Source organism: Melospiza melodia, chromosome 12 (assembly GCF_035770615.1).
Source record: "Melospiza melodia melodia isolate bMelMel2 chromosome 12, bMelMel2.pri, whole genome shotgun sequence".
Lineage (NCBI taxonomy): Eukaryota > Metazoa > Chordata > Aves > Passeriformes > Passerellidae > Melospiza > Melospiza melodia.
In genome coordinates this window covers 19,892,334-19,919,668 of record NC_086205.1, presented here as the reverse complement: position 1 = coordinate 19,919,668, position 27,335 = coordinate 19,892,334, and the positions used below count along the sequence as shown (strand labels likewise).

Sequence of the window (27,335 nt, the reverse complement as noted above, 5' to 3'; positions counted from 1 at the left end):
GGCACACTCCACTGAGTTCAGTTCATCCCAGCTGCAGCCCCAAGGAAAGCCCAGAGCATCCTCCTTTCTCCAGGGATCTGCGGCACTGGCACAGATGGAAACAAAAGCATCACTTGTCCTTTTCACCTACCAGCCCCCAAGCAGCCCAGGGCTGGGAAGCAGCACAAGCAAGCCCCCAGACATTGTGGCACAGGCCCAGGGCACAGGCCAGGCTCGTGCAGCACCAGTCCCAAAGAGCAGCGCAGGCAGCCTTCTCCATTCTACATACTTTATTAGATTCAGAGCTGGACAAATCACAAAGTGTACAAAATGGAGACCACACTACCAGAAGCAGGATTGTGGGTTGCAGCAGCATTCCTATGGCCCAAAAGCATTTGACAGAAGTGTGGAGGGCAGGCTGGGTCAGGGTGCTCTTACTGCCAACTGCATTTGAGATTCCCCAAGAACAGACCCTGTTCACATCCTGACAGAGCTCAGCTGGCTCACACTCCCTGGGACAGTGGGGCCACGTCTCCAATTTGTTTGGAAAGGACAGACTGGCTCGGGCCAGCAGTGGGTAGGGGTAAATGCTCCAAGGACCTGAAATGCTGTGCCACCCACATACACACCAGCAAGAGCCTAAACCCTCATCATCCTTTTTGGTCACAAACCTTCCCACAGCAGGACTCTATACTGACAACTTTGCAAGAAATAAGGTGGTGGTGAGATGTGGTGAGCCTACCATCTTCCTTGGTGGGGGCCCAACAAACTCACCACCCCAGACATCTCAGACTGGCCAGCAACATCTACCACAACAGCAATAGCTAGTACAGAAGCCAGGGTAACTTCAACTCAGATTTGTCCAGTCTATGTTTAGGTCTATTCTACGAGTACATATGCACAAGAACTTCAAAAATACTAGGATATGATGCAAGTAGTGAGACACCAACAGAAGAGGAGTTTAATGGTGGACGTTCCCTAGAAAGATCACGAGAAGATGGGAGTTAGACTAGCCCTTGCCCACCCTGGGACGGGGAGCAGGAGCTGACTGCACCCTGCACACGACTGGGTTCTGAACTTCATCTGCAGCGTGGGTGGTAACTGAACACAGGCAGGCGAGTCCACTCCCGGGGTGAGCCACAGGGTCTTTCAATCTGCGTCGAGGGGCCAGGCAGACATCTCTGAATGTAGCTGAAGACTGAGGAGAGGCAGAGCATGGCTTGGAGAAGAGGGAGCCTGCTAGCCTGCTGGGGCTAGCATCTGGTCTCATAGATCCCACTCCTGCCGATGTACCTCACCCATTTTATCACATCGTGGTCACTGTAGTTCAGCTTTGGCTCAAAGACTTTCAGGTAGCGCACCTTCAGCCCAGAGGGTGCAAATGGGACCTATTGAGAGAGGGAAAGGCAACAGAGAGCATTGGAATGGGGATAAGATACTCTCTGTACACAAACGCCAGAGGACCCCTGGGCAACGCATCTAGAAACGCATCAAGAGCCACTGTTCCCTTCCCTGCTCCCTGCAGGCACAGTGCCAGACTCCTGTGGCTCTAAGGACAATTCCATTAGCTCTACCATCTGGCTGACCTCACCTGGCAGCTTGTCACAGGTGACGCTCAAACTCCCAAGAGGGAGTGACAAAGCTTCTCCAAGGTTGGGTGCATCCTGAAAGGCAGACAGGTACTCACCTCAAAGTTCATGGAGATGGGAGGCCGAGCCCACTTCTTCTTGTCGTTGGTGGGCAGCAGTTCAATCTCCGCGCTGATCTGGGATTCCTTCATTCCAGCCATACGTTTTATCCTATTGGAGAAAGCTCAGAAATCAGAAGGTGCCAGGGTTTATGCTCCCCATCACTACATAATCTCAGGGCAGACAGGAGCACTGAACAGACCCTGCCTCCCAGAGGCCTGTCCAAGCAGGCCAGCCCCAACACGCTCACTTACTTCCAAACAATGGCATTCTCACTGGCCTTGTACTTTGCCTTCCCTTTCATGCAGATGACTTGCACTCCACTGGTATTCAGGGGCGTGGGGATCCGGACCTGGAAGGCACAGTCTGGTAAGCAGGGCAAGGACATTGCAGCCTGGGCACTCTGGGCAGTCTGTCCTGCACCCCTCGGGCCTTCTCTCTCCCAGCTCAGGGCCCAGAGAACATCAGCCATCACAAGGCATCCTAGGCTAGCTCTCCAGTTTCTTGCTTTGAATTAAAGGTTCACGGTTCCATAATACACAAAGTCAGTAAGGAACAGGGCAGAGATTGCCATGCTGCAGGAATCCTGGGTAATGTTGGGAAGATGAGCTCAGGAAGGATGCCAGGCATTGCAGCAGGCTCTGGACAGCCCAGCCTTGCAGCAGTAAGCCTTCTCAGATGGGGACTAAGCTGCAAAGCCACCCCTAGCCTGTCTTACACAGCTCACAGCCTGCTGCCTGTCTGACATACCATCAGATCATGCAGACAGAAGAACATGAAATTTTCACAGTGGCTGAGGAATTAAGTGAACAATTGCTGCAGGGATGGAATGAGGCCCCTATCAAGGCAGCTGTGCAAATGACAAGAGCTTCCACCTCTCTACAGCACCTCAGTCCCACAAAACAACAGCACCACACATCAAAAGAGATAAATGAGTTCACATTTTTAGCCCTGTTCAAGCTTGAAGACTCATCTGTGAGAACTCTACAGCAGTGGACATAAACTAGAGGCATGACTTCCAGGCACAAGATACCACAGTTGTTTTTTTTTCCTCTTACCTCTATCTTCTGGGCCAGCAAGGAAGGTTTGAAATTTGATTTGATCACCACCTTCACTTCCAGCTTGGTCCGGCCCACCTCCCGCACCAGTGGGATCACACGGAAGGGGAGGATAATGTCCTTCGTGGTTCGGTATCTGCAGGGATGGAAGCTACAGTGAACTCTGAGGAGGAGTTAACTCTGTATCATCCTCCTAAAGAGATAGCCTCTGAATATGCCAAACAGCTTGGAAACATCAGCCACAAAGGGAAACATGCCAGAAGGAAATAGCAGTTAAGATCTGTACTGCTGTAGGGCAGCAATGGTTTCTTGTGTCTCAAGTTTTGTATCTGGTTCCCGCCAACAGTCTTGTTCAAGGACACCAGTGTTAAACACTAAAAACAACAGATACAAGAAGCTCAAAAGCAAGAAAACCCAATCCACACCATGGTTATGGCAAAGAAAATTAAACACAGCTGGGCTTCCACATTTCTAACAGATGGATTTGTGGGACACCCTACAGATTCCACTCTGAAAAGGGGGTGGTGTGTATTTCTTAAGGGCTCAAGGGCTGCAAGTCTGCCTGGGAGCAGCAACACAACTGTAGCAGCAAGCAGATGCCAACACCAGCCTGTTCACCCTCCACCCACAGTACCTCATGAGCTCAAATTCTCCATCTGGTGGAATGAAGCTGATGCTCCTCTCAGAATCAAACTTGCTGAGCCTCACACACTGGTGGAAAGTGCAGTCATCAATGGCAATTGACTGTTTGCCGCTGAAAACACAAAACACAGTTAGAGAAGCACAAGCTGCAGCTCTGGTATCTTGGTGCAGTCAAAATCTGTCCAGGCAGAAACTACTCTACAGAGCATGTTGCCATTGCAGGTGTCCAGGAAATGGGGAGGCAGGGAGAGATTAGGGGACAGCAGCCTCTTGGCTCAGACTTTCCTTGTTTCACCACCACAAAAATCAGATTTCAGGAAGCTTGTTTGAAAGAATTTTCTCCCTCCTCTCCCCAAAGAGGAGAGAGCTTAGAAGAGCACCCTTCTGTCATAGCCAGCACAACAATGCTTGGGTCTGCCTGCCAGCAGCACTCAGTACTGCAGAGGCAACTCTGCCAGCCCAAGTCTTCCCACAGCACAGTTCAAAGGAGAGAAAACACTTTCCTGTCCACAAAGCTATCCCACTGCCACACAGCCAGGAAATGCCAGGTTCAGAGTCTTCCTGCTCAGAAATCTCTTCACAGCTGTTCATTTCCACACTGCCAGCAGGTGGTTTGATTCTGAACCAAATCACCAAAACCATGACATTGTGACATACAAGTCTGTATCTCTCCTAAAAATCTGAAGAGCTACCACCTGTCCATGTACATGCACCAGCCTAACCTGCCAGCACTGAACTTGTGCCAGGTACTAATTCCTGAAAATACAGGTCCTAGGCCAGCCAAAACCCCTTAGCTACTGAGAGGGACCAGAAGGCAGCAGCAACAGAAGAGGCAGCAGTGTAGAGAAGGTGCAGCAGTGTATCACTATGGTATCTAGGCTGCCTCAGTTGCTGGAAGCAACAAGACAACCATGCCAATATGCCAAGATAGTGTGAGAACTACAGCAGGTTTAGATCTCTTAGGAACCACCACTCCCTACACCAAGGGGAAGCAGACTGACTCCAGGCTGACTGGCTGTCTAGATACACAACCACCAGTGGTCTGGTTTGTGCTTCAAAAGGAGGAGTTAGTATTTCCTAATCTGCTGCCCAGATGACAACCAATCTTAGTCAACTGATTTCTATTTCTTTGCAAAACAGTTGAGAAAGCCTCTGCCTAGGATTGCTCCAGGTCTCAGGCAGCATTACTCAGGGTTGGCCTTGCCAGAAGCTAGATCCCAAAAAGCAACTGATAGCAGCTGTCCCTTTTGGTCACCTCATACCTAAATCCTTCTGGAGAGTAATGTCTCCAAGCTGGAGTTGCCCACTGGATAATTACAGAACCACCTACCAAGCATCCTTGCTCATCTGACTTCTGTAACTTAAAAAACTACCATATTTACTGGCAAAGGCAGTTGGCACAGGAGCTTTGGGACAGTGTACTGACTCTTCAAGGCCTGTGCAGTTGATATTTTCACTAGAGTAAATTCTCACTGTGCAGTTGATATTTTCACTACAGTAAATCCTCAGCCATCTCAGGCTCATCCATTTTACTAGCTCAATTCAGTTACAGGAAAGATGGCTTAAAGGTGACAGTGAAGTGATAGCTCTTGGCTTGGTTCTAAGACAAAAGGCAAATAGCAGCTCAGCTCCATTTACAGGAACCATCATGGAAAGTGTCTGAGGTCCAAGTTACATGCACAAGTCACACAAAGCAAGAGACAGAGGGAGAGCAGAGTGCACACAAAGCTGAAGCAGATTATCTACCTTCCCAATTCACTGGGGGTCAGCAAAAAAAAAAAAAAAAAAGACAACCAAGAGAAATACAGATGAGTTGCAAATGGTTAGTGAGACGAAAGTGGCAGTCCCGTTGCTTTTATCTCTTCACCCCAAGCAGGAAAGCTGGAGAAGGGGTTAAGAGCTGTTTTCAGCTTCAATGTGGGTACTGACTGAGGTGCAGCTGGGAGGGAACATTGCTGGGCTCTCAGAAAGGATGTGCCTCCTACTCACACAACCACTGATCACCTGTAATCAGCAGGAGGGGCTTCCCTCCTGCTGCTGTTCTACTTTGTGGGAACAGTCCAGGTAAAGCAGGCAGAGGGATTCTTTAACTATTTCTTGGGAGCACTGCTACTGCTTTTATGATAAAGAGCACTGAGCAAAACTGCTAGAGATACAGATTACAGGACAATCCATCTTGGGAAGTGTTTTCAGTCTACACTTAAAACTATGTTTGAATCTTAACACTTATAGAGCTGAAGAGACGCCCTCTGTATTGAGGCCCTCAGGATGGTAGCTTGCATGACAACTGATCTACCCAAAGTTAGCAGTACCATCTGAAGGGAAGAAAAAACCCCAGCTTTTAGTGTGTCAGATCAGAAAAGCTATTAAGGGCTGCCCTTTCATAAGAGTCCCTGGTGGCAAGTGGTCACCAGGTCCAAGCCTCTTACCTTTTCCCCGTTTCATCCGCAGTCCCTTTGCCCTGTTTTTCAATGACAATCTTGTCATTCATGCCGAACTTGCATTCTGGCATTCCACTCAGGTAACTCTTCATCACCACTCTGCCAGAGACATGGGCACTCAAAACCTGACCTGGTTAAAGAAGACCACAGTTCAGAACACTTACAAGAGTCACCACTCACAAACCCTGAGCAGGAGAAGGATGCCAGCTCAACACCACCTACTTACCCTGTGGGGACATTAAGAGATTCACACTCTCCAGCACATCAAGAAAGAGTTCATTGCGACGGTATTTGATTCCTTCACGTCTCCATCCAATCTGTCCAGTCACCTGGCTGGTGATCTGGGACTGCTCTTCCTTGGTCTGAAGAGAAGAAATGACATCTTAGACATAAATAAACTCAAGGACTAAGGAACCTTGCTCTGAATCTAAGAGCAAACACTTGCCATTTACTACACATAAAAGTTTTTGTCACTTAGATACGGGTGCTGTGACACCTCACATGATTTTAGGCTAACTCTTAGTGCAGGGAGGCATGGGCTTCACCAACGGCATTCAAATATCTCAGACTGTCACATCAATCCAAACTAAGCAGAGAAGTTTAACATGGACTGATGTAGCAGTTCACACCCTTATCCAACATGAAACCCCAAGGCCACAGGAGAGCTAATCCCCAAGGCCTGTTTCTTAATAACTGCAGTCATAAAAGTTACATACCAACACAAACCCAAAATGCATCTAACAGCACCCAGGCTATAAGCCTCCAGAGTCCCAAGGGCTGTGCTGAGAGGCACAGAGAGATTTCCTACCTGATGCTAGAGGTGGGGTCCAGTCACACGCAGAAAGCCAAGAAGGAGGTGTATAGTGGCAAGTGCAGTGTAGACAGGGTTAACAGGCAAGCAGGTCAATAACAAGAGAAGGGAGGAAGGGAGAAAGAGGCAGATTAGGCTTAAGGCTACCTGAGGACAGGAAAAAAGCAGGTCAGCTCTTTGTTAATTAGGGAGCTAATTAGCACAAACAAGATGAGGGGTTTTGACCTTTAGCTCTCTGCAGGAAACCCAGCACTCCAAGCAGTTGAAATTAATTTTCAGACTTGGCCCATTACTGACAATCCCAATGCAAGGTGGAGCAGAGGGAGAGACAGGCAAAATACCACTCCCAATAACGTTTCTCTTAGGAACAGACTCATGCTGGTGTTCCTAATGCAAATCCTGGATGTCTACCATGTCACATATGCCTTGAATATGGGAAATAACAGGCACTTTAGGCCCTGGATAAAGTGGTATCCTTGTTAATTCTGCTCTTCCACACAACAATGGCCCAAGACACAAGTGGGTTCTCCCACAGCAGCCCTGCAGTAGGCCCACAGGGTGGCAGTACATGATCTCAGCTTCACACATGCTCTTGCCACAGACAGGGTCAGTTCCTGAGCAAGCACAGGCACTGTCTCATTATCTAAGAGACAGAGTTTTATATTCCCCTGAGAACTGCCTAGGTAAGTGCTCAATACAGTATACAAAGTACCTCTCTTGTCTGTCCCACAAAAAAAGCACTGTCTTGTTCAATGCTTTGTTCAGGCTTTAGAATTATACATAGATTTAATACCCAGAGCTCTGTCTTCCAAAGGGACACTGATCATTACTCTGTAAAGTGACCAGACAGATCTGGAAGCAGCTGCTGAAGTTGAGACCACCCAGCTGCATGAGTATTCTCTAAGAGAGGCACTGAAGACACCTGGGTTTGAAGTTTCATTTCCAATCTTTCATAGAGAACAAAGTCAAAAAGTTGAGTTTGGAAAGTCTGCCATGAGTGGATTTTGCTCCTTAAATTCCTCAGGACACAAGCCCAAGGAAAGCATTACCAGGAACTACGTGAAGATAGGAAACACAGATGATAGGCCAGATGATTCAGAGACCAGATTTTGGTCCTGGGTACCTGTGTGAACTGGCTCTAAGTCAATGAGGGGCTGAAGGCTAGAAGTACCAGAGTAAAGAGCAGATAAGGAAACATGGCAAGTACTGTTTCAACTGGTGCCCTTGCCATCCTGTGCCTGCAGTAGATTAATTCTGGTTTTTGAACTGGGCTGCACAAAATGCCAATACTGAGCAGAAGAACTGCTTACTTGTGTAAAGCTGAAAGCCATACTCCTCTTTGTAAGGAAAGGACTAAACCTGCTGTTGAATTAAGCATGACACTGCGACAGTGGTTTGCACACAAACAAGCACAGAAGTTTGTTAAAACCAACGAAAGCAAAAAAAAAGAGCAAGGGAAGGAAGTGTGGGAGTTGGTTAGTTTTGAGTTTTCCTAGGAACAGGAGCTGATTCAGCTATCTTCAGTGCTGACTGCCCAAACTGTCAGACTGCAGAAGGCCAGAGATTTACACTGGGACTCGTGATGGGAACTGAGACCGGATGCAATCACATCTGGCCGGGTTGCAAAACAGTTTGCTGTTCTAGCGGGAAATACGTTGCTCAGGGGCAGCTTCTCTCTCTCACCTCCTCTTGAAATGCAGTTAGTCTTGCTACTAGATTAAAAGTTTAAAAAGGAATTCTCAGGAAATCAGAGCTGATGAACTGAGTTGAAACAGCCTCCAGAGACTGACCTCTGCTAACCTAAACAAGAACAGTCTCTTTGCAGGCTCTTGTTTGCCCTTTGCTTCTGTTTGTAGCTAAGGCTGAAGCTTTACTCTGCCACAGACTGCCTCACTATGGACTCCCAGCTTTTTTTTCCTGACTCATTGCTGTGCAGGGGAAAGGACTAACTTTAAGGCTGAGTCCTTATTATTGACTTGCACAGCTGTGTCAGATGGACAAGGTGGACAAGATTCCTTGGGGACATGAGAAACAGACTGAGTTTCCTTTGAATTCAGAGGTTAAGCATGAGCTCATGAGACAGGAAGCCTAGTTTTGAGGGCTGTACTGTAGGATTAGAACTAGTTTAAACACATTCCCCAAACCAGTCCAACTAACCACCTTTTTCCCAACACATCCCTTATCTTCTAACTCTATGCAAACTTTGTTGCAAGGGTTAACACTATGCAAAAAGCACAGCAGAGATTCTCATCTCTAACCTAAGAATGCTCAGGCTGTACTGACGCTGACCTGCCAGGATGTTACAGGCAGAGACAGAGCAACATGAGCTTCCTGACTTCACAGCAAGATTCACAAGGCTGAAGAATACTTCATTATAAGGCAGGCATGAAATCCTGACAACTCTGGTGGAGAACAGACTTGCTCAGTGAGATTCACATGCAAAAAAGCTACTTCTGGTTCAGCAAGGTAGATTTGTTTATTCTCTCAGAAGCTGACACAGAGCAGAGCCTGAAGCCAGCAACCATATTTACATGCAAGGGACTGACATTATCCTAGCTCTGGGCTCTTCCTCCTGCATCTTATCATGTGCCAGGGAACATGAGGTAGCATAGTGCAGGGACACCTAGAACCATGTGCCACTGAGATACAACCTATTCAGTCACCTTCCTCCCATAGGGGTCAAATGATTAGATGGTAATTAAGCCCATTCTCTCTTGAACAGGTTTAGTAAAAATTAACCAGCAGACCAGAGCTGTACCCCAAATTCCTCTGATTACCTGACTCTTGATGCCTTGTTGAGTGATGAAAGTCTTCAGGGCCCCTGTTTCAGAGTTCTGAGGATAGCCAAAGTCCAGGATTTCTACAGAAGGGTAAAAGGTTAGTTCAGAGCTACAAGGAATAAACACATGAACTAGGCTAACTGCTACTATAAGGAGAGAGGCAATCAGTGCACAGATACTGCTTACACATTGAATTTCTGGGTAAGTTGCTGCAGCATTCTTTACCAAGGGAATGAATAATTTTTGCTACACTGAGCTCCTGGAGCAATACTTTGGAGATAAGAGGTGATGGAAAGCTGTGTAAGTGATGAATTTGCCAGTTTTTAAACACAACCAGACCTCAGGACTAAATATCAACTAACCTAGCTATCTGCATAGGGCACACTGAAGAGTTTTTCCAAAAACATCCAAGGGACAATAGAGAGTTTTTAAAACACGACAGCAGTTTTATCTTTGCAGCTTTTTTTCCTCCAAGTTTTGTTCTTATGAAGATGTAATAAAACCTAAAACAACAGCTGAGTAGTGGCACTGCAGGACGAGTGTAGGAGGGAAACAGATGTTAACTACACACAAGGAACAGTACACACCTACTTCCCTCAAAGAGAAAGGGAACAACCCACAAGAGATTTAGAGGGGAAAGAAGACCACTAACATGATACTGAGCACCACCACACTGGCAGGTTTGATCTCACTGTGCCTGCAAGGAGGCAGCAGTGACTGACCAAAGCAGAGAACAGGCAGTCTCTTGGTGTGCCCTGAGGGAACAGGGAAAACATCAGTCACTGTGACCCTTGGTTAAGAATCCCAGGACACACACGTACGGTGCATTGTCTGGAAAACAAATTGAAACATAACTAACACAAAGTCCTCATGATATGTGAAACAGGGGCAGCTCAAGGGCAACCTCCACAAGCAGGCTGATATCACAAGCAGCTGAAGGGACACTATTATTAATCTGTGGTGAAATTTGGAGCTGTATCAGTGGGGGAGGTAGGGCTGGGAGAGAGCACATTGTGTTTTATTGACTTCCTTCTGTTCAGAATTGAGCCAAAAGGCAACTTACTAGGGACAATCAACTTAAGCCTGGGGTGGCTGCTTCCATACACTGCTAGAGCCACCTGGGCACCAGCTGGCCTTAGAGGTGCTACTGACAGTGCTCTTGATATACCTCGGGGTAAGGAAAGCCTGACATCTACACAGGATCCCCTCAGAGCTCCAGCACCAATTGTCTCAGTCGTACAAGTGCACAGCTCCCACCATTTCAGGGAAGGGAATCCGCACACGGCTATGGACTTGGACACTCACATTTGCAGTACAGGTGGCATTAGAAAGCCAAACAAGTAATTTTGAACTCTGTCACACATGTTAAAAATACTTCAAGGATTATTACTACATCATACTAAGCTAAGGATTTCAGAATGACCAATGCAAGAGGCCACGGCATATAAGGGAAACATCTCACCATCCAGCAGCTCATAGATCAGCACAAAGTTGTTCTTTATGTTCTCCTCACTGATCTTCCCGAAGTAGGCAGTCATCACGTCGCACATCTTGTAAAGAAACTCGAATACCATGGCAGCATTGACATTCTGCTTGGTGACAGCAGCCAGCCAGATGTTGGAGCGCTTGACATGGAAGAAGCTGGTGCGGGCGATGTTGGTGACGGGCGAGCGCACCTGCTGCCGCGCGTGGATGACATTGACGCGGAAGGCGTCCACGGCATTGCGCCTGCGAAAGCACCACCACAGACGAGTCAGCACAGCAAATGCGACACCAGCTGGCTGCACAGCTCTGCTTCTGCCACTACGGTCACACACTGAACTACACACACCAAGCTCACCTAGGGAGGGTGCCTGGGGATGTCTCTAGGACAGCAAGTGAAGGCTCTGAGCAGAGTTAGCCACTAAACTCTGCACAAGTTCAAGGAGAGAGAGAGTTACTGGTCTCTGGGGAGGTTTGGACTACAGTGTAAATGTAGTCAGAAGGAGAAGCAAACCTCTATCTGGAGTAAAATGGCAAAGAAACCTTCCCTTCAATTAATTTGGACAGCACTCTCAATTGATTGTCATAGCAGGAAACAAACACATTAGCAACACATGGCTCAGAGAGTCCAGTTTTGACCAAACACTTAATTGTCTATTCTGCATGCCCAGGCCTTCACACTCTTGCCCCAAAGCAAGCTGTAATCTCCCAAGATACGTGTCAATGGCAGCTGCTCCCAGACATACAACCAAGGGAAAACCAGCAAAATTTGCCTGGGCCACCCAAGACATGTCAGTGCCCAGGCACACTCCAGAAGGGAGCTTCAGTTCTCAGATCCAGCTCACCTCCATAACCCACACACCTTGGATGTCAGGCTCAAAGCAGCAGGAGGATTAGAATCACCCTTTGATTTCCCGTTACGTGTCACCTCAAGACTGCTCTGTTTCAGAACAGGGGTCTTGCACCCAGACTCAGAGTCCCCAGAGTGCAACATGTCAGCAGCACTGCATGGTCCAGGACCATTTACAGTCAAGGGTCCTGCCCCAGTGCTGAAAAACTGCTGTGCAAGCTGCCCATAGGTGCTGCCCTCTTTGATCCAAACTGTCTATACACTGGCAACAGGGGAAAAAGCCCTCCTTGTTACACACAAGGAGTCCAAGTGACATTCTGGATGCCAGCTCTTGCACAATGGTCTCCTTATCCTGTAACTACAAGTCAGAATAAACTTCCCAAATTAAGTCCACCAATCCTGAGAATACAGGAAGGAAGCCCAAGTGCTTTATATGACAAGATCAAAACTTCAAGCAACAGTCTACACACAAAGCCAAGACTCATTTAGTCGTGCTTTATTACTCATACTCTCAGGCACTCTGTAGAACAGGGGGTTTGACTGCAGCATCAAGGCCATGGTACTGATTACGCAGAAACACGTTTGAGAGCAGACAGTAAAATCATCCTTGCAAGCAAGGATACAGGCATACAAATGCTTGTAGGCACTGAGGGTTGTCAACAATCCAACACACAGTTCCAAGTTAGAAAACAAAGGATATTCCAAGGAACATATGCTACCACAGCAGGTGTTTGCTCCTTGAAGGTCTGGGGACATATGTAGAAGTTTCATCAGTAAACACGCTCCCCCATAAGCATAATTCTGGCTTTTAAATACTTCTCAGGTTTTATTGCTCCAGAAAGTTTGCAAGCTGGAGTTAAATTAATATTTCATTTCTATTTTAGTTTTTCCATAAGAAAGTAATTTAATCTACTATAAAATAATAGCTAAAACCCAAATCCTCCCCTCCAGTAAGCCTTGCAAAGAAAGTTCAGCTTGTTCTGGAGCATTAGCCCTCCCAGCCTCAGGTTCTAACCCGCTAAAAGTAGCACCAGAAGCAGTCACCAGACTGGTGCACACTAGAGGAGAAGCCTCAGGTCAGGGAGGCTTTGCTAGCACACCAGGTGCCCACTGTGCAGTGCCAGTCGTGGCCTACCACGCGTCTCTTACCTATTGCTACAGCAGCCAATGAGATGGGATGGACAGAAATGGCGCCAGCGGAGAAAGGAGGAGTGACAGCAACAAGAGAAAGGGTTAGAAACACACACACAAGGCACAATGAATCCAAAGAGATAAGAAGAGACCAAACAGCACCCCCTCCCCCTGCTCCTTGGCACAGAAGGCCAAGGTAGTATTGGATGGACAGTAACAAGCTACAGCAGCAACGAAGCCCTCACAAGGTACAACACTGACATGCCATGGTCAGGCTGTCAGCATGGACAGATTTGTGTTTGGCTGAACTTTAGGGATAACTGGGCATTTAGTCCAGGTGAACTGCACCTGTATCACAACAGTGATACCCAGTCTGCTCTGCTAATAGAAGTAGCAGGCCTTGGTGTGGAAAAACCCCAAAGCCTCAGTCAGAGGCATCACCTGGGGACTGCAGAGTATCAAGCATCTTCTTCCCAGTCTGCCTCAGGACAGGGCTACAAGTCTGGGTGGGAATTTCTGTGAGAGTGCTTCTCATTTGAAGGTGTTTGGGTCGATGCTTTCTGGTTTGGTCCAGCCAACAGGAAATACAGCAAGTTTGATAGAGCTGGAGCACATCTGGAGAGATAGGGCACATCCTGCAGATTCAGACACTGCTCTATCCAGCTTGCACTTTTTCCTTCAGGATCAAGAGCCACGAAGCTGACATGATGTATTAGAAGCTCAGAAACCAAATATCTATTACATTTAAAGTGCATGCAGTTTGTCATGTAAGCTGCCCCGTTTCAAATAGCTGAAGTTTTATTACAGAGCTGCATTCTTAAATGCAGGTAGGTTCCCCAACGACTAAGTCACTGAAGAACAAGGCACTCAAAAATTACAGCAGAACCCTTCATGGTGTCCTGAATTATATGCATGGTGTTTTGCCTTTTTTTTTTTGTTTTTAATAAGGCTGCTTATACATGCAGCTAGCTGCTGTATGGACAGACACGCTACATGCACCAAAGCCATTCTAAGTTGCAAGCAAAGAAAGTTCAAGTTTAGTGGTACTTCTGCCTTTAACAAAGTCATAAGAAGGATATCCTCGTTGTTTGTCACTCTGGTCATTATATCTGAGCCATGTGCTTAAGGCCCTTAAACTGCAAGGGGAGATGTTCTCATAACCACAGATGACCTTTATCTCCCAGCTCAGAAAATGAGGCTTCAGAATGCCAAAGGCAATGGCCAAGACTAAGGAGTCCTATGGGTCAATCACTCATGAAGACAGGGAGCAGTTTTGCTCTTTTCCTATTCAATTACCTCCCAACAAGCAGGGTGGGTTCAGCCCTCAGCACTTCAGACCTACTGCTTAGGATCTAAGCACTGTATGGTATGCTAGAAGTTCATCATTCAGCTGTGTGGTTAGAGACAGAATTCCTATAAAGTTGAGTACAAGCTACAGTATCATAGCTATTCCTTTCCTTACCTCCCACTGAGGGTTAGAATATTAAAAATTTTAAATAGATCTGGCATTAATGCTAATATTCAGACTAGGAAATGGAAAGACTCTCAGTTTCTTGATTACACAAGATGAGACATAGTCATTTCATAAAAACTTTTTGTGTAAGGCTACATGTTTAAAAAAAGTCCAAACTGAAGGCCTGTTTGAGAAAAAAATCCAGCACCTAGGGAGCAAGCTCTGTCAAAAGCCAACACCAGCTCCACCTAAGTCACAAGACTGACACTTTCACAAGAACTGAATGGATGATTTCACTGAAAGGAACACCAGCTCCTTAAGTACTAGAGAATACACTGGAATATTTTGGCACTCTTCCAAATGAAAAAGTTAAGATAGGATCAGGCAGGAAATCCCATTTTCTAGCTTGGTCTGGCCAGCCAGCAGGAAGTACTTTATCACGTACTGAACATAAGGCACTCACTCTGTAAGAGAAATGAGCCAAGATAAAAAGCAGTAGAAGATCATATTAAAAATACCTACTTTGCTCCCTAGTTTGCATCTCCACAGCCATAATGCCATTTAAATCAAGAGACCTTCTTGAATAAACATCAGTTTGAGAACAATCTTGTACGTGTTTCAAGTTTGCAAACAACAAAATATTTTTGCCAAAAACAGCAGTGAAAGTGACTCTAGCCCCCACCTGAAATATTCACCAAAGTTACCTATAATCCAGACTGGCTTGGCTCAGCCACGGTGATACCAGCTCTACAAAGTCAGTCCTGTCATATGAGTTGCTCTGAAGGGCTTCAGCTAACAAATACTGAAGACTGGTTAAGAGTTTGTACAGTAGAAAAGAGGCAAAGCACCACAGCCACTGGCTTTCTGCTTGAGAAATACAATGCTTCCTTGGCTCAGCTATGTATGGAAGTCCTGGAATAACTCAGTCAACCTTAGAACAGCTACTTCACCTTAGCTGACCTAGAACAAGGCAAGAGACTGAAAAGCTCATTAGGTGAAGCCTCATTACAGACACTCTGTTGATTACTCCCTCGATGAAACAGTACAAGCCTTGACTAGCCACTAGTTCTACCTCAACTTTTAACCTCCACTAGACAATCCATAACCAGAAGGGACATACTCTTCAGACCAGAGCAATCTGAAGGCAGACTGGCTTGACTGTTTTTTGTAATTTATGAGAACAAGTTATTTTGCAGCACATCCTACCACTAGTCATTGTGGAGACCTGGTACAAACTACTTTTTCCTAAATTGGCCTGAAGGCTCTCTCGCACTGAACTCTGAATTAGCACCTACCACAGCTCTGCCTCTGTTAGCTCTGTCTTAACTCTGCCAACTTAATTACTAACTTCCACCTAATGCCTGACACTATGAAAACACACTAGAAAGAGTACTGTTGTGCACAAACCCCTTGAATTTAAGGTTTTCAGCTCAAGCAGCACCATCACTTACAGTTCCCTACAGCACTATCCACTGCCTACAAGGCACTGTATTTTTAGTAAGATGTCTTCTGGAAACTAGCAGCCTAAGGGTTGCACAGATCCAGTCTAAGTGAGCATCATAACAGTTCAGAAAAGTGCAACAAGACACCTACAATCTACTGAAGGTTTTCAAGGCTTCCCACAACTTTAACTACCCAATGAATGTAAGCTTTTCATACTAGGCTGCCATACAAAGCTGGGGGACAGAAAGCCAGCTGTAGCAGTACAGCCATGAGACTGCTTGCAGATAAAACTTTCCAAGACCACAGTCTCCTACACGCCTGTACTTGATGTTAGACATCAGGGCCTGTAACTAATTCAGAACCCTGGCTATAGTGTGTGGCAGACAGTTCTCACATTACTGCTCCTGTAAAGTTTTAGCAATTACAGTGAGGTAGGCTCCCACAGTGGCAGTCCATGCTGCTGAAGCATTTGGAATAATGGCCAGATCCCCACTATCCAAAATATAGTCCCAGGTTTGGCTGCAGGCCATCCTTCACTGTAGGTAACCAGGGCTTAAACTTCTTTATTCTAAGCTGAGCCTAGAGCAGCAAGTTGAGTTGCAGTCTCACATGCATGCACAGCTAATGCAGAACAAAGCAGCTCTGGATTGTTTACTGCACCAAAATGAGACAAAAATGCAAAAACTGGGGATGCAACAGAAGCACTTACCCGATGTCATCCCGGTAGACGCGAGAGATTAAAACCTCTCCTTTGTGATTATAGATGAACAAGCCTCCGATCATGATGGAACTTTAGTCTTCACTTCCCATGTTGCTTAATACCTGAAGCAGAAAAGAGCATATTTAAGTAGGCTGTACAGAAACAATTTGTAGCCAGGACTAAAGCTTAAAGTTGGCACTGAAATAGAAGCTGCCTTACTTCTCATTCCAAAAATCAGCACGGACAGATTAAGCCTCAAGGACGAGTATCCAAAACATACCTCTTGAATGTGAGAAAAAACACAGGCCTGGAACTACAAGAAAATCAAAGACCCCTTACTTTACTATAAAGTGTCTATCTCCCTAAAGACTGAGATACAAATCAGACACAATTCCTAAGTCTTTTTACATGAGGTTCACACAAATGTCTGACATGTCACCAAACCTATCACCACATGACACAGGGTTCCTAGCAGCAAATACACCTCTGTTTATTACCACTTTTACATAGTTTTTGCACATCAGAGTAAGAGTCTTTGATAATCCCTAGCAGCCATATCAAGTCACACTTCAGAATTCAAACTGAGAGCCATTTGGCTACAAGGTACCACTGGAGTGGTCACAATTGTGATCCATTTGAAAGGGGAGATAGTCCCTTAGAAGTTGCCCTCCTAAACTGCTAATTTTCTCTTGATTCAAAGGAAGATTGCTTTGGAGGAAGCTACAAAGCTCTCTCCAAAGACATTAGATATTATTGATAGAGAAGGCATTTTAAAATATACAGCTGCTTCACCAGACCCCATTCCTGGAGTCTTATGCACTCCTATTCACTTCGGTCAAAGTCATAACACCCTGCTTGGTTGGCTCAGTCCCAAGAAGAGAAGTGCAACCCTGACAGGGCAGGCCTTGGGGTGATCCCACAGAACTGCTTAGCCTGGGCACTGCAGAGCATTAGATAACAACCATCTCCACACTGCTCCTTGGGTGGGTTAGCCTACACCCACTAGTATGGGCTGGCTGAACAGGATAGGGAGAGGCCAACCTAGAGACAGATGCTGGCAGAGATCTGATAAGTGCCTGCTCAGGAACACTGCAATGACAAAGTTGAAGTGACCCAGCCTGGGACCACTTCAAATGTCAGGGAAAAAAGAGAATACAAAAACAATGCACACATCAGAGGGACTAAAGGACTTCTGGATTATCAAAGGTAATGTACCCTCTAGAAGTTACACCCAATAAGCTACAGTAACTGGCCATCTGAAGAAAGCACTGCAGATGTGAGTTCTATGCTAAACCAAGGTTTACAGTGCAGCCACTACTTTTAATTTCAGCAAGACAAAAGAAAAACTTTAAATTTCCTAAGCCTTTACACCAACAGTTTTAGCTACATCTAGTGAATCCTCAAAGAATAACACTATTCATACTTCTCTGCTACAGGTCTTCAGCTTCCAGATGGGTGCTTCTGCTTATTAATAGAAAAAAAGAGCACAAAAGTTAGTTAAGTCAAAATAGAAAGAAACAAGCAGTTTTCCCAAAGCTCAGTAGTAAGCTTTCTGGCTTTTATTCTGGTCAAGTATCTCTGGCTACTAATGGGCTGCCTTCTGCCACTTTTCAGTGGCTTCTTGTGGCACTGTCACCAACATATTTTCACGTCTGAGACTCCAATTAGCACAGAAAAGCTTTCCAAATATGTTTTTCTTCTATTCCCCACCATAACACTTCATAACTTTGGGATACAAGTACTAATTTACTTCTAAGGCTCTGTAACCAAATCTATTAAAACATAGGCAGCTCCAAGATTCCCATGTAGAGTGGGAAAAGCCTTTTGTGGCTGCTCAGTTTTGTGACCAAGGCTATAAACTGTAGGGGCAGCAATGTCAGCATCCCCACAGCAGAAGACAACTCCACTGGTCAACCAAACAATCCCAATTTCTCAGACTAAAGGAAGTGGCTGTACCACAGACTCACAACTACTTACACAAAGCACACACAGCCCTAACAGGCACGAAAAGGCCACAGGGAGGTAACATGCAGGGCTGAAATCCAAAACATGGAGAATTGAACCCAGCTGCCCAACAAGACAGGCAGAAGCTGAAACATTTAACATTTGCAAGGTCATTCACAGTGGTCAAACATTGAAAAAAATGAGAAACATTGTGACAGTGAAAGCAACTTGTTGCCCACTCCCGAAAATTCTTTCCTATTTACTAGTTTTTTCACTCCAGATAAGAAACAAGCATGTGTTTTCAGAATTCTACAGTGCTGGCTTCCACATTCAGATACAGACTACTACAATCAAAGATGAAGAGTTCTTACATTCTTTTTAAGACTTGCATTGTATAGAGCAGCTTCCTGGAAGCTTATGCAACTGGTCAAAGCTGGATCATAAGAATCCTACAAACCCTTTCCAGAAGAATCCTAGAAAGCACATCCTAGTCTTAAAAAAAAATAATCTCCCTCTGGGTTTTAATGCTGCTTAAGTTATTTGTTTTGCTATTTTTAGTACAAAGGAAATGTCTGCTTTGATAAGCAACAGGATCAGACATGCAGCATAAACAAGACAAAGCCCTCTGCCAGCATGACAAGCCAATCAATTTTGAAAAAGCCTTGATTTGAGTATTTACTGCATTACTATAAAACATGTAGAAGATTGCTGATGAAGCTTTGCATGGGAAATTAAAAGCCTTCTCTAAGGAAGATCTACAAATTTTAAATGTTGTCTGAAATAATGATGCCATGCTTTCTCATGTTAGTTTAGAACATATTCTGTAACAGCTTTGCTGAAATTGCAGGCAAAAAAAAAAAGAGTATTTTTAGTTGTATCACAGTACAAGGCAGCAGAGTCAACTGCTTCCTCATCTTACATGTTAGTAAAAGCATGTTTGATGAAGAAGATACATTATGATTCAAAGGCTTTTAGTCTTCAAAAATTCTTCATCAATGAAATAAAATGCTAGGCTTCTTCCTTATACAAAATATCCCAGGAGATGAGTTCAAGCTTCAGACCACCCATGTAAAGTCAGCTCCTGGTTCCACCTGCACTGGCACATTTAAGAGCTACATTGGTTCATATTCAGAGGTACAGGTGAAGCCAGAATTGCCCTTGCTACTTCATCTACACACCTCCTATATGCACTGTTGTACAATTGGGTATCTTGGATTTAGGGTGCCATTCTGTACTCCCATCTGCACCTCTCTGGTCTACTTTGATCTACTCTGATTACCCTCATATCTACACACATCCCACTGCCACAACTACTGGTCAGGAGTGCTCTTCTTGCCAATTCTTGTACGGTACAAACCAGAAGGCTGCAGAGATCTGCCACCAACCAGCTAATGTGTGCTTGGTGTACTACACTGGCAAAACAACTTGATAATGAACTTGCTCAAAGTCAGAAAGGGGCTGCTATGTGAGGCCCTGGTTAACACCTGAGCTTGTACTTTCCCCTACTACTATGGATTTGGCCACAGGATCAGGATCATTCTGACAGGTTGTTTTAAAAGGGCAGCCACCCATACTGAAACATGCACGAGCATTATTCCCCATGTAGCAGCAGAATGTCTCCAATGAGTTAGGATTCATCTCAAGTCTGAAAGAACCCGCAATTCTACAGCTCTAAAAATGAAACCTGAATTCACATTTAAGTACAATTTATCTAATGATATGTGTCAGACAATTGGTAAAGTGTTTCCAGGTACCAACAAAGTCACATGGGCTAAAAATGGTGACTATAAGGAAAGGGTTTTAGATGACCTACCCAACTGCACCAGCCAGCAATCAGTTCTTTGCAGGAGCTGAAGGACACAAGCAGTACAAACCTCCAGCTGCACTCCTCTCTAATAGCATCAGAGAACAAGTAGGTCTCAACTATGCAAGGCATTTAACACAATTATTTATAATCAGATTGCCCTTGGTCTGCTCAACTTCAAGAGTTCCAGGCACCACAACGGCATCAACACAACCCCCAGCAAGTTCAGTTTGGTGCTGGGCTGCTCTCAGCCTCCACCAAGCTTGCCCACGATGGGAGTTCAGGAAACATGGACAACATTCCAGTCTTTTGTTCACAGCTTGCATTACACCCCTCCAAGACACAAGATCAGAATGACTACACTCCCTCTCCACACAGAATTATTTCCATCAGCTAATGGAAGCCTGTCCACACAGCTGGAAACTCAAGAGGTGGAGTAAGTAGCCCAGAGATCTATGAACAGAGCAGAAAGCTATACAAAGGGCAGAATGCAAAAGAAATTTGCTTAAAGCTCAGCAAGAAGAATGGCTCTTCAAGATGACAATGCCTCTTCTTGAAGTGGCTGCAGTGAAAATAAGCCTGCTTTGTTTTGATCCTCCTTTGTGTTTCAAGTTTCACAGATACTCCTTTCAAGTATTTCAAGGTTATATTCCAACTAGAATGAGGATTTTAGTGGTACAGTTCAGACACAGCACAATCTTCCACATATTTTAAAATAATTAATAGTTTTCTTTACAGATCAGCTGTGGAAGTTAAAGATCCTAGTTCTTGCTGTGGTTAAGAACTGCAGGGAACAGGGTTGAAATTAATTTGAGACTGACATTCAGTGTGACTCATGGCTGCTGGAATCAGAAGGCCTCAGAATAAAAACTCCAGCACAGGAGATGGGTTCATCTGCTCCCTGTGCATTAGCAACATGACTCAGAAAGCATTGCTCAATCAGCTTTCAGTGACTCATTCTGCTCCTCTCCAGCCAGCCTTTCCTAGGGAGCTTCTGAGTTTCCTCAGCCTAGTATCTCACTGGCAGACACAGCTTAAGGGCAAAGCCCACCATTTCTTCAACTGTTTACCACAAAGTGCCTGGAATCCAAGATGACTAGCTGAAACCTTTGGGTTAATGATCCATCAGCTGCATTTTCAGGGCTTTCCAGCTTCACTCCTTCTGTTTCACTAGTTTGAACATATGGCAACCTGCTCCACACTGGTAGCTACAGCCCTGTTTTCTACTTACAGTGTGGATGGATTTATTCTAGTTAAGGTACAGGGATAATCCACATGTATGCTGAATTCACACCAGTTGGTGACTAATCACCTTAATTTAGGAACAACAGCCCTCTCCCAAGACATTCTGCATTCTTCAAGCAGCTACCAGGGTAGATGTAACATCTGAATGCAGCTCCCACAAATACCTAAGGCCAGTAGGCTTCCTACCCTCCTGCCAAGTGCTCACATTCCTAAATACTTCCATTTCAACCCATAAACAGAAAGGGAAAGTAAAGAACATCACAGACAGACCCACTTATATATATGGTTATAAACCCACCAGGAGTTAAGATTACATGGAAATGACTTTTCAGAATGCTTTTTTACTCAGGTGAAGATGAGAGCATTAAAATATACCTTTAGAGCAATTGTGGCAAAGTTACAGCATTCAGACACCACCAATTGCAAAAAAAAAAAAAAAAAAAAAAAGTACATGTATAAAAAAAAGGCTGGGATAAAGATTTTAATGCATTTCAGTAGTTACATAAGAGAAAAGCAGCAGGATTAGCTGGGCCTACAATGACTGACATGGTAACATGCACTTTCCTAAGAATCACACATACTTGCCTCAAATCATATCTCAGTGCTCCCACTGGGCAGGGGATGTGCAATAGCCACCCCTCTCTCAAACAACCAGGAGATGCTGGAGGCCCCCAAAGTCAGTCTGCAGCAGGTAAGCTGCAGACCATGACTAAAAGAGTCAAGAGAAAGATAAAGACATAATAAAGCACAGTATCTGAAAAACTGCTTTTGTCCACTGATTCCATCAGAGACGGAAAATGCTCTGTTAATCAGGTCTGATCTAAAAACAGGTGGCTCTCCAAAAGTCAGACTTCATCCTTTCAGTGTGCCACCCATGGAATGCATGGGTGAAGCCAGGAGCACCAGCTCAGGCAGCAGGATCCTGTTGCTGGACTGGACCTAGACCTGTCAGCTTCACATATTGTGGGGTGCAACAAGTGGCTGCACTAGGAGCTACCTAGTGAGACGAGGCACTAAACCTGCATTTATCAAGTGGAGACACAGCAGCTCCCTCCTGCAGCATGTCAGAGCCCAGCCTTCCTCTTCCATTTCCTCTTCATCAATTCTGATTTATAATAGCTGCAGAAAAATGAACAACACACAGCATGGAACTTTCCTGGAATAAACAAGGCACACGTAAGGATTCAACTAACCAGCACAGCTCATTCTCTCTGCAGCTGTTTGTCTGCAGCAACTCTTTCAGAACCACACAGCACACAGTACCAATGCTGGTACCAATGTGGTTTCTGTTCAGGGCATCCTTCCATGGTGTCTCTAATTGAGAAGCCAAAGCATTAAACCAGCAATAAGACACAACTGCAGTATCAGTCATTTGCTCATTAACCTAGGAAAGACTAAGCTGAGTTGTAGCCTAAATCCCAGATACACAGATATTCAAATGAGTGATTTTCTCCAATACCTTTGTCCCACAACCTGAGGTCTTTCACACGACACCACACAGACCATTAACCATTCCCTGCACCAGCAGACAGTGGTAGCTTCAACCTACACTGTAAACCTTGAAACAGTTCTCTGCCTTTTGTAGCTCTATTTGCACAAGTAAAAACAAACAAGCTGATCTGCTCAAATTTGTTGCTTAGGAAGAACAGTGAATTTTTAGTCAGTTTTCTTCAGTGGTAAAAGGAACATAGCTGCAGTAATTCCAGTTTCACATGCAAGGCAAGAAGTACTTGCTCCAGCTCCAAAAGAATTAGGAATTGTCTGAAAGAAATGTGTCACTAGTAATATAATGCACCTACAGCCTGACTGTACCAGAGTCACCATAATTTTTTGGTGTATATTGGTATTTCTGCCTAAGGAAAGTACAAATACAGTTCTTTGTATCCTTCCACACCAGCTTCTCTATGTTCAGTGCAGGCCAAAGCTGAGGAACTCTTGAGCCAGGCCTGTTTGCTCTCATGGCATCTACTCAGCAAATCCTCTGTGTCCTCTCTCCAGAGGTGCAGTGGTGACACAGCAGCTCAAGAATAACTGCTCAGGAGCAATGTGACTGCAGCAGTTCTTAGGCTGCCTGTAACAACATAACCACAGTTTCACATTATCACCCCAGCTGTGCAGGATTTGATGAGCACGAGCAGCATCACCAGTGAGCACATCTGTCCACTCATTTTAGGGGGCAGCTTTGGGATCAGCTGTATTTTCCAAAGCCAGCTGTGTGGGTGATACTCTTACCATAGAGATAAGATTTCACTTGTCCAGAAAAGAGTCTGGCCCTACAAGTGTGGAAAATAAAGCCTTCAACCAGCACTGACCAAGGCTGGATGAGATGCCAGGACTGCTGCTAAGCTGCAGAGCCCTTTTGGCCACAGCCCCACTGTGAGACAAGCCATGAGCTTCATCCAGTACAGGGTACAAATAAACACAAGTTGATCAGTAGTGAGCCCAAGACTCAGCTACTTGGACTTTGTCACTCCCATTAAGGGGCTGAAAGTTTCCTACAGCACAGACATCACTTAGCCTGAATGCAAACAGGAATGCTGATTTCTGTAATCTACAGAGCACATCCAGGAAACAGCAATCACAAGTCAGTGAATAAGCTGGTGTAAAACAACCAACCCCTTTAGCAGTCTATTAAAAGACAGTTTGGGTTCTGACTTAACAGTAAGTAAGACTTCTGTGCATTAATGAGCTTATCTAAGTAAGCAGTTCAAGGTACATTAGCTGCTGAGTTTTCATCCAGGAAGAAATCAGGAGAGGTACTGAAGGCAAATCACCAACTGCAGCCATTTCTGCATTCCAGAAATCAGTATGATCTTGGACAAGTGACAGCAGTGGAAGCAGGAGAGGGATCAGTCAGGCTGCTCTGGCAAACTGAAGTTGTTGAGAAAACCCATCCATTTAGCTAGCACTAGCCATCATCAACCCAAGACTTGAGGCTCAAAACAATGCCATTACCCCAGCAGCTAATCTGAGCACCTAAGCTTTGCTCAGCTGGCTGCATTAGCCACTCTCCAGGAGGCCACGGGCTGCACTTGGTTTCAAACAAGAGTAGCTGCAATCACTTCATCCTGGGGAAGACAGGCTGCATAATTTACTTAAGGGGCATACCCTGAGCTAAAGAGCTCCTGAGATAAACCCATCAGTTTCAGAGAAACTGTTCCTATTTTAAACACAATCCCATAAATCCCCATAACCAGTGGGCAGGAAGAGAAGCACGTTCTCTTACCAGGCTCTCCTCCCACAGCCCCCTCTGCGTGCCATACTGCACGCAGCCACTCTGAGGAGTCACAAGAGATAAATACTGGCACAGGGAAACACAAGAAGCTCCCTTACTCCAGTAAAGCATCACAGGTACAGCATTTAACACATCTCTCAGGAATATTTTGAGTCCAACCTGATGTGAACAGCCCAATGCCTTTTTCTACTTCTACCCATTCTACCAAAGCATTTCCAAAGTCAGTTTGAACTACTTGCTTTTCACTCTTGAGCTAGAAGCCTGAACAGTGATTTGCTTCCTATGCATCTTCTACAGAAGAGGTTCGAGGCACAGAGTGGAGTATTCTGCAGACCACTAATGGTCTAGGTGCCCTGATGTGTCAGCTTTTCTCTCACTACTCCTGCAGGAGAGCAGATAACTGCATTTCACATTCTGTGCCTCTGCCTGCAAGCTTTCAGCTGAGCTGCCGACCTCCTGCCAAGATCAAAATAATACATGACTTGCCAGTAACTTCTGACTCAGTAGGTCACTCACTAAAGGAGAGAAGCAGACTCTGCCTCACAAACCAATTATTTTTTGGCACCACAGGCCATCCTCCAGTTGGCCCCAGCAACAGCCTTTAAATACTCTAATGGTCTTCAGTAGAATAAGCTTCGAAAACCAGTGCAAGATATTGAGCTGCAAAAGATAGGCATGACTTTACCTTTTTGATGCAGGGATGAGGCAAGAAAAGTTTAACTAGGGTTACAGGAAGTTTCTTTATAAAGCCTGTTTTGTTTGGTGACTGCTGCTGTTCCACCAAAAAAAAAAAAAAAAAAAAAAAAAAAAAAAAAAAAAAAAAGATTGTATCAAACAAGAATGCATGTCCAGTCCCCTGTTTTTCAAAGAACTCAGGATGTAATCCTTCACAGCCTCGAGAGTCAATTCTCCAAAAGCCAGGACTGGGCTCTTTTGGGAGGAGGAAGCAGCTGGCCATGATACCCTTCAAAGACACCCCAATGCTCTCCCTGGAACATGGCCACTCTGCAGCCCAAAGAACACCAGGTATCTTTGTCACTAGATGTCACTAACATGGCATTTTCCACAGAAGAGGAGTGATGCCTCCCTTCTGACAGGAAAAATATGGAAGTAGACAGTTTGGCAGCATCTCTTCAGATTTGAGATTGTCCCTCCAAGCAAAACTCACAGGGACACACAGAGCTTTTACTACGGGAAAAAACAGTAGCTGCAGCTCTGACAGCATTCAAGTAAATGTTGCCCAACCAAACACCACCATGAGCCCATGTACAGTTAGAAGCCTGCAGTACTGAGACTTCCAAGCCACAGAAGCCGTCCAGACTCACCTATCTGGGCAAGTTCCAGGCTCAGATTTTGGCAGCCTGAGGCTAAAACTTGATAGCAGCTCTGTCATACTAAAGCAAGCAGAAAACAGATCGTGCACTCACACAGCTTATGGAGAGAACACTCGATGAAAAGCAAGTCATTTCCCAGTGGGGAGAAAAGTCACCTGCACTGGCTGATAAACACAGGCTGTGCTTCCTGCAGTTTTACTGAATCCAAAAACCTAGTCCTGGGAAGAATGGATGTGGAAATGCATCCAGAAGAGCCGCTGGATAGGAGCCTGCTTTGAGCCTCAGACTAAGCAGCAGTTGGGCATCAGCAGCGCTGCGCTCTGCCTCAGCAGGTTTTCCGGGGAGGAAGCAGAGTGCAAGCCATGACCCAGCTAATTCACGTTTGGATCAGCAGTACGGACAAATAATTTTCGGTGAAGTTCCAGCCCGATCCGACTGAAAAAAAACCTTTGCTCAGGCTGACCTGACGCATCGGTGCCGGCCTTCCCGTGCCACACACAGCCCGACCCTGTCCCCACCCTGGCCGGTGCAGCACCGCAGGGCTGCCACACAGCTATTCCAGCCAGAGAGCAAATTAACAGCTGTTAATAACCCCCTGAGCCACAAGCAAAGTGCGAGGGAATGATGGGGTCGCCCGGCATCCCCTCAGAGGAAGCTGAGGAAAAGCCCGCCCGGCGGCCCCGCTTCTCTCCCTCCCTCCCGGCCCCGCGGGCACTCTCGCGTCCCTCCCAAGGGCAGCCGGGGGACACCGCACCCTGCAGCCGCCTCCCCGCCCCTGGGCCTGCAGACCCCAACCCCCAACCAGCGCCCAGGGAGCCGTCACCCGCAGCAGCTCGGCCACCGCCCGGGCGCGGCCGCAGAGCGAGCCCAAGCGCAGGAAGCCGTCCGGAGAAGGGACGAGGGCCGCGCAGCCAGGCGGGGAGCGGAGCGCCTCACCTGCCGCTGCAGCCGCCGCTGCCACCGCCGCTCGCCGCCCCGCGCCCAAGATGGCGGCGCCGCCCCCCCTCGCCCCGCGCCCCCCCGCGCACTGCAGAGACGCCGCGCGCGCGCCCCGCCCGCGCCCCACCACTGCGCATGCGCCACCGCGGGGTGGGAGGGGGCGCGCGGCGGGGGCGGGAATTTCATTTCCGCGCAGGGCGTATTGGGAGTTGTAGTCTCTGGCTGGGCGGGGACAGCATGGCAGCCGCGCTCAGCGGGCGGCTGGCCCGGGCAGGAGGCCGCGCTCGCCCTGCGGAGTCCTGAGCTCGCCGCGCCCTTCCAGAGGGCCGCTAGCTCTGGCTGGCCCCGCGCCCAGGCATCCCCGCTCCCTCGCCCC

At 46.2% G+C, this 27,335-nt stretch overlaps 1 protein-coding gene across 1 annotated transcript; it reads right to left on the bottom strand.

Moving 5' to 3' along the window:
* Positions 1-251: 251 nt before the first annotated feature.
* AP2M1 (adaptor related protein complex 2 subunit mu 1) lies at positions 252-27,033 on the bottom strand. The gene is made up of 11 exons (XM_063167158.1): positions 26,957-27,033; positions 16,468-16,580; positions 10,862-11,127; positions 9,397-9,479; positions 6,035-6,170; positions 5,797-5,938; positions 3,360-3,479; positions 2,726-2,861; positions 1,922-2,019; positions 1,667-1,778; positions 252-1,367 (listed from the first exon to the last, which is right to left on the bottom strand). Exons 2-11 carry the CDS (start codon positions 16,539-16,541, stop codon positions 1,233-1,235), a joined length of 1,302 nt encoding a protein of 433 aa, XP_063023228.1. The 5' UTR covers positions 16,542-16,580; positions 26,957-27,033; the 3' UTR covers positions 252-1,232.
* Between the last annotated feature and the right edge of the window lie 302 nt (positions 27,034-27,335).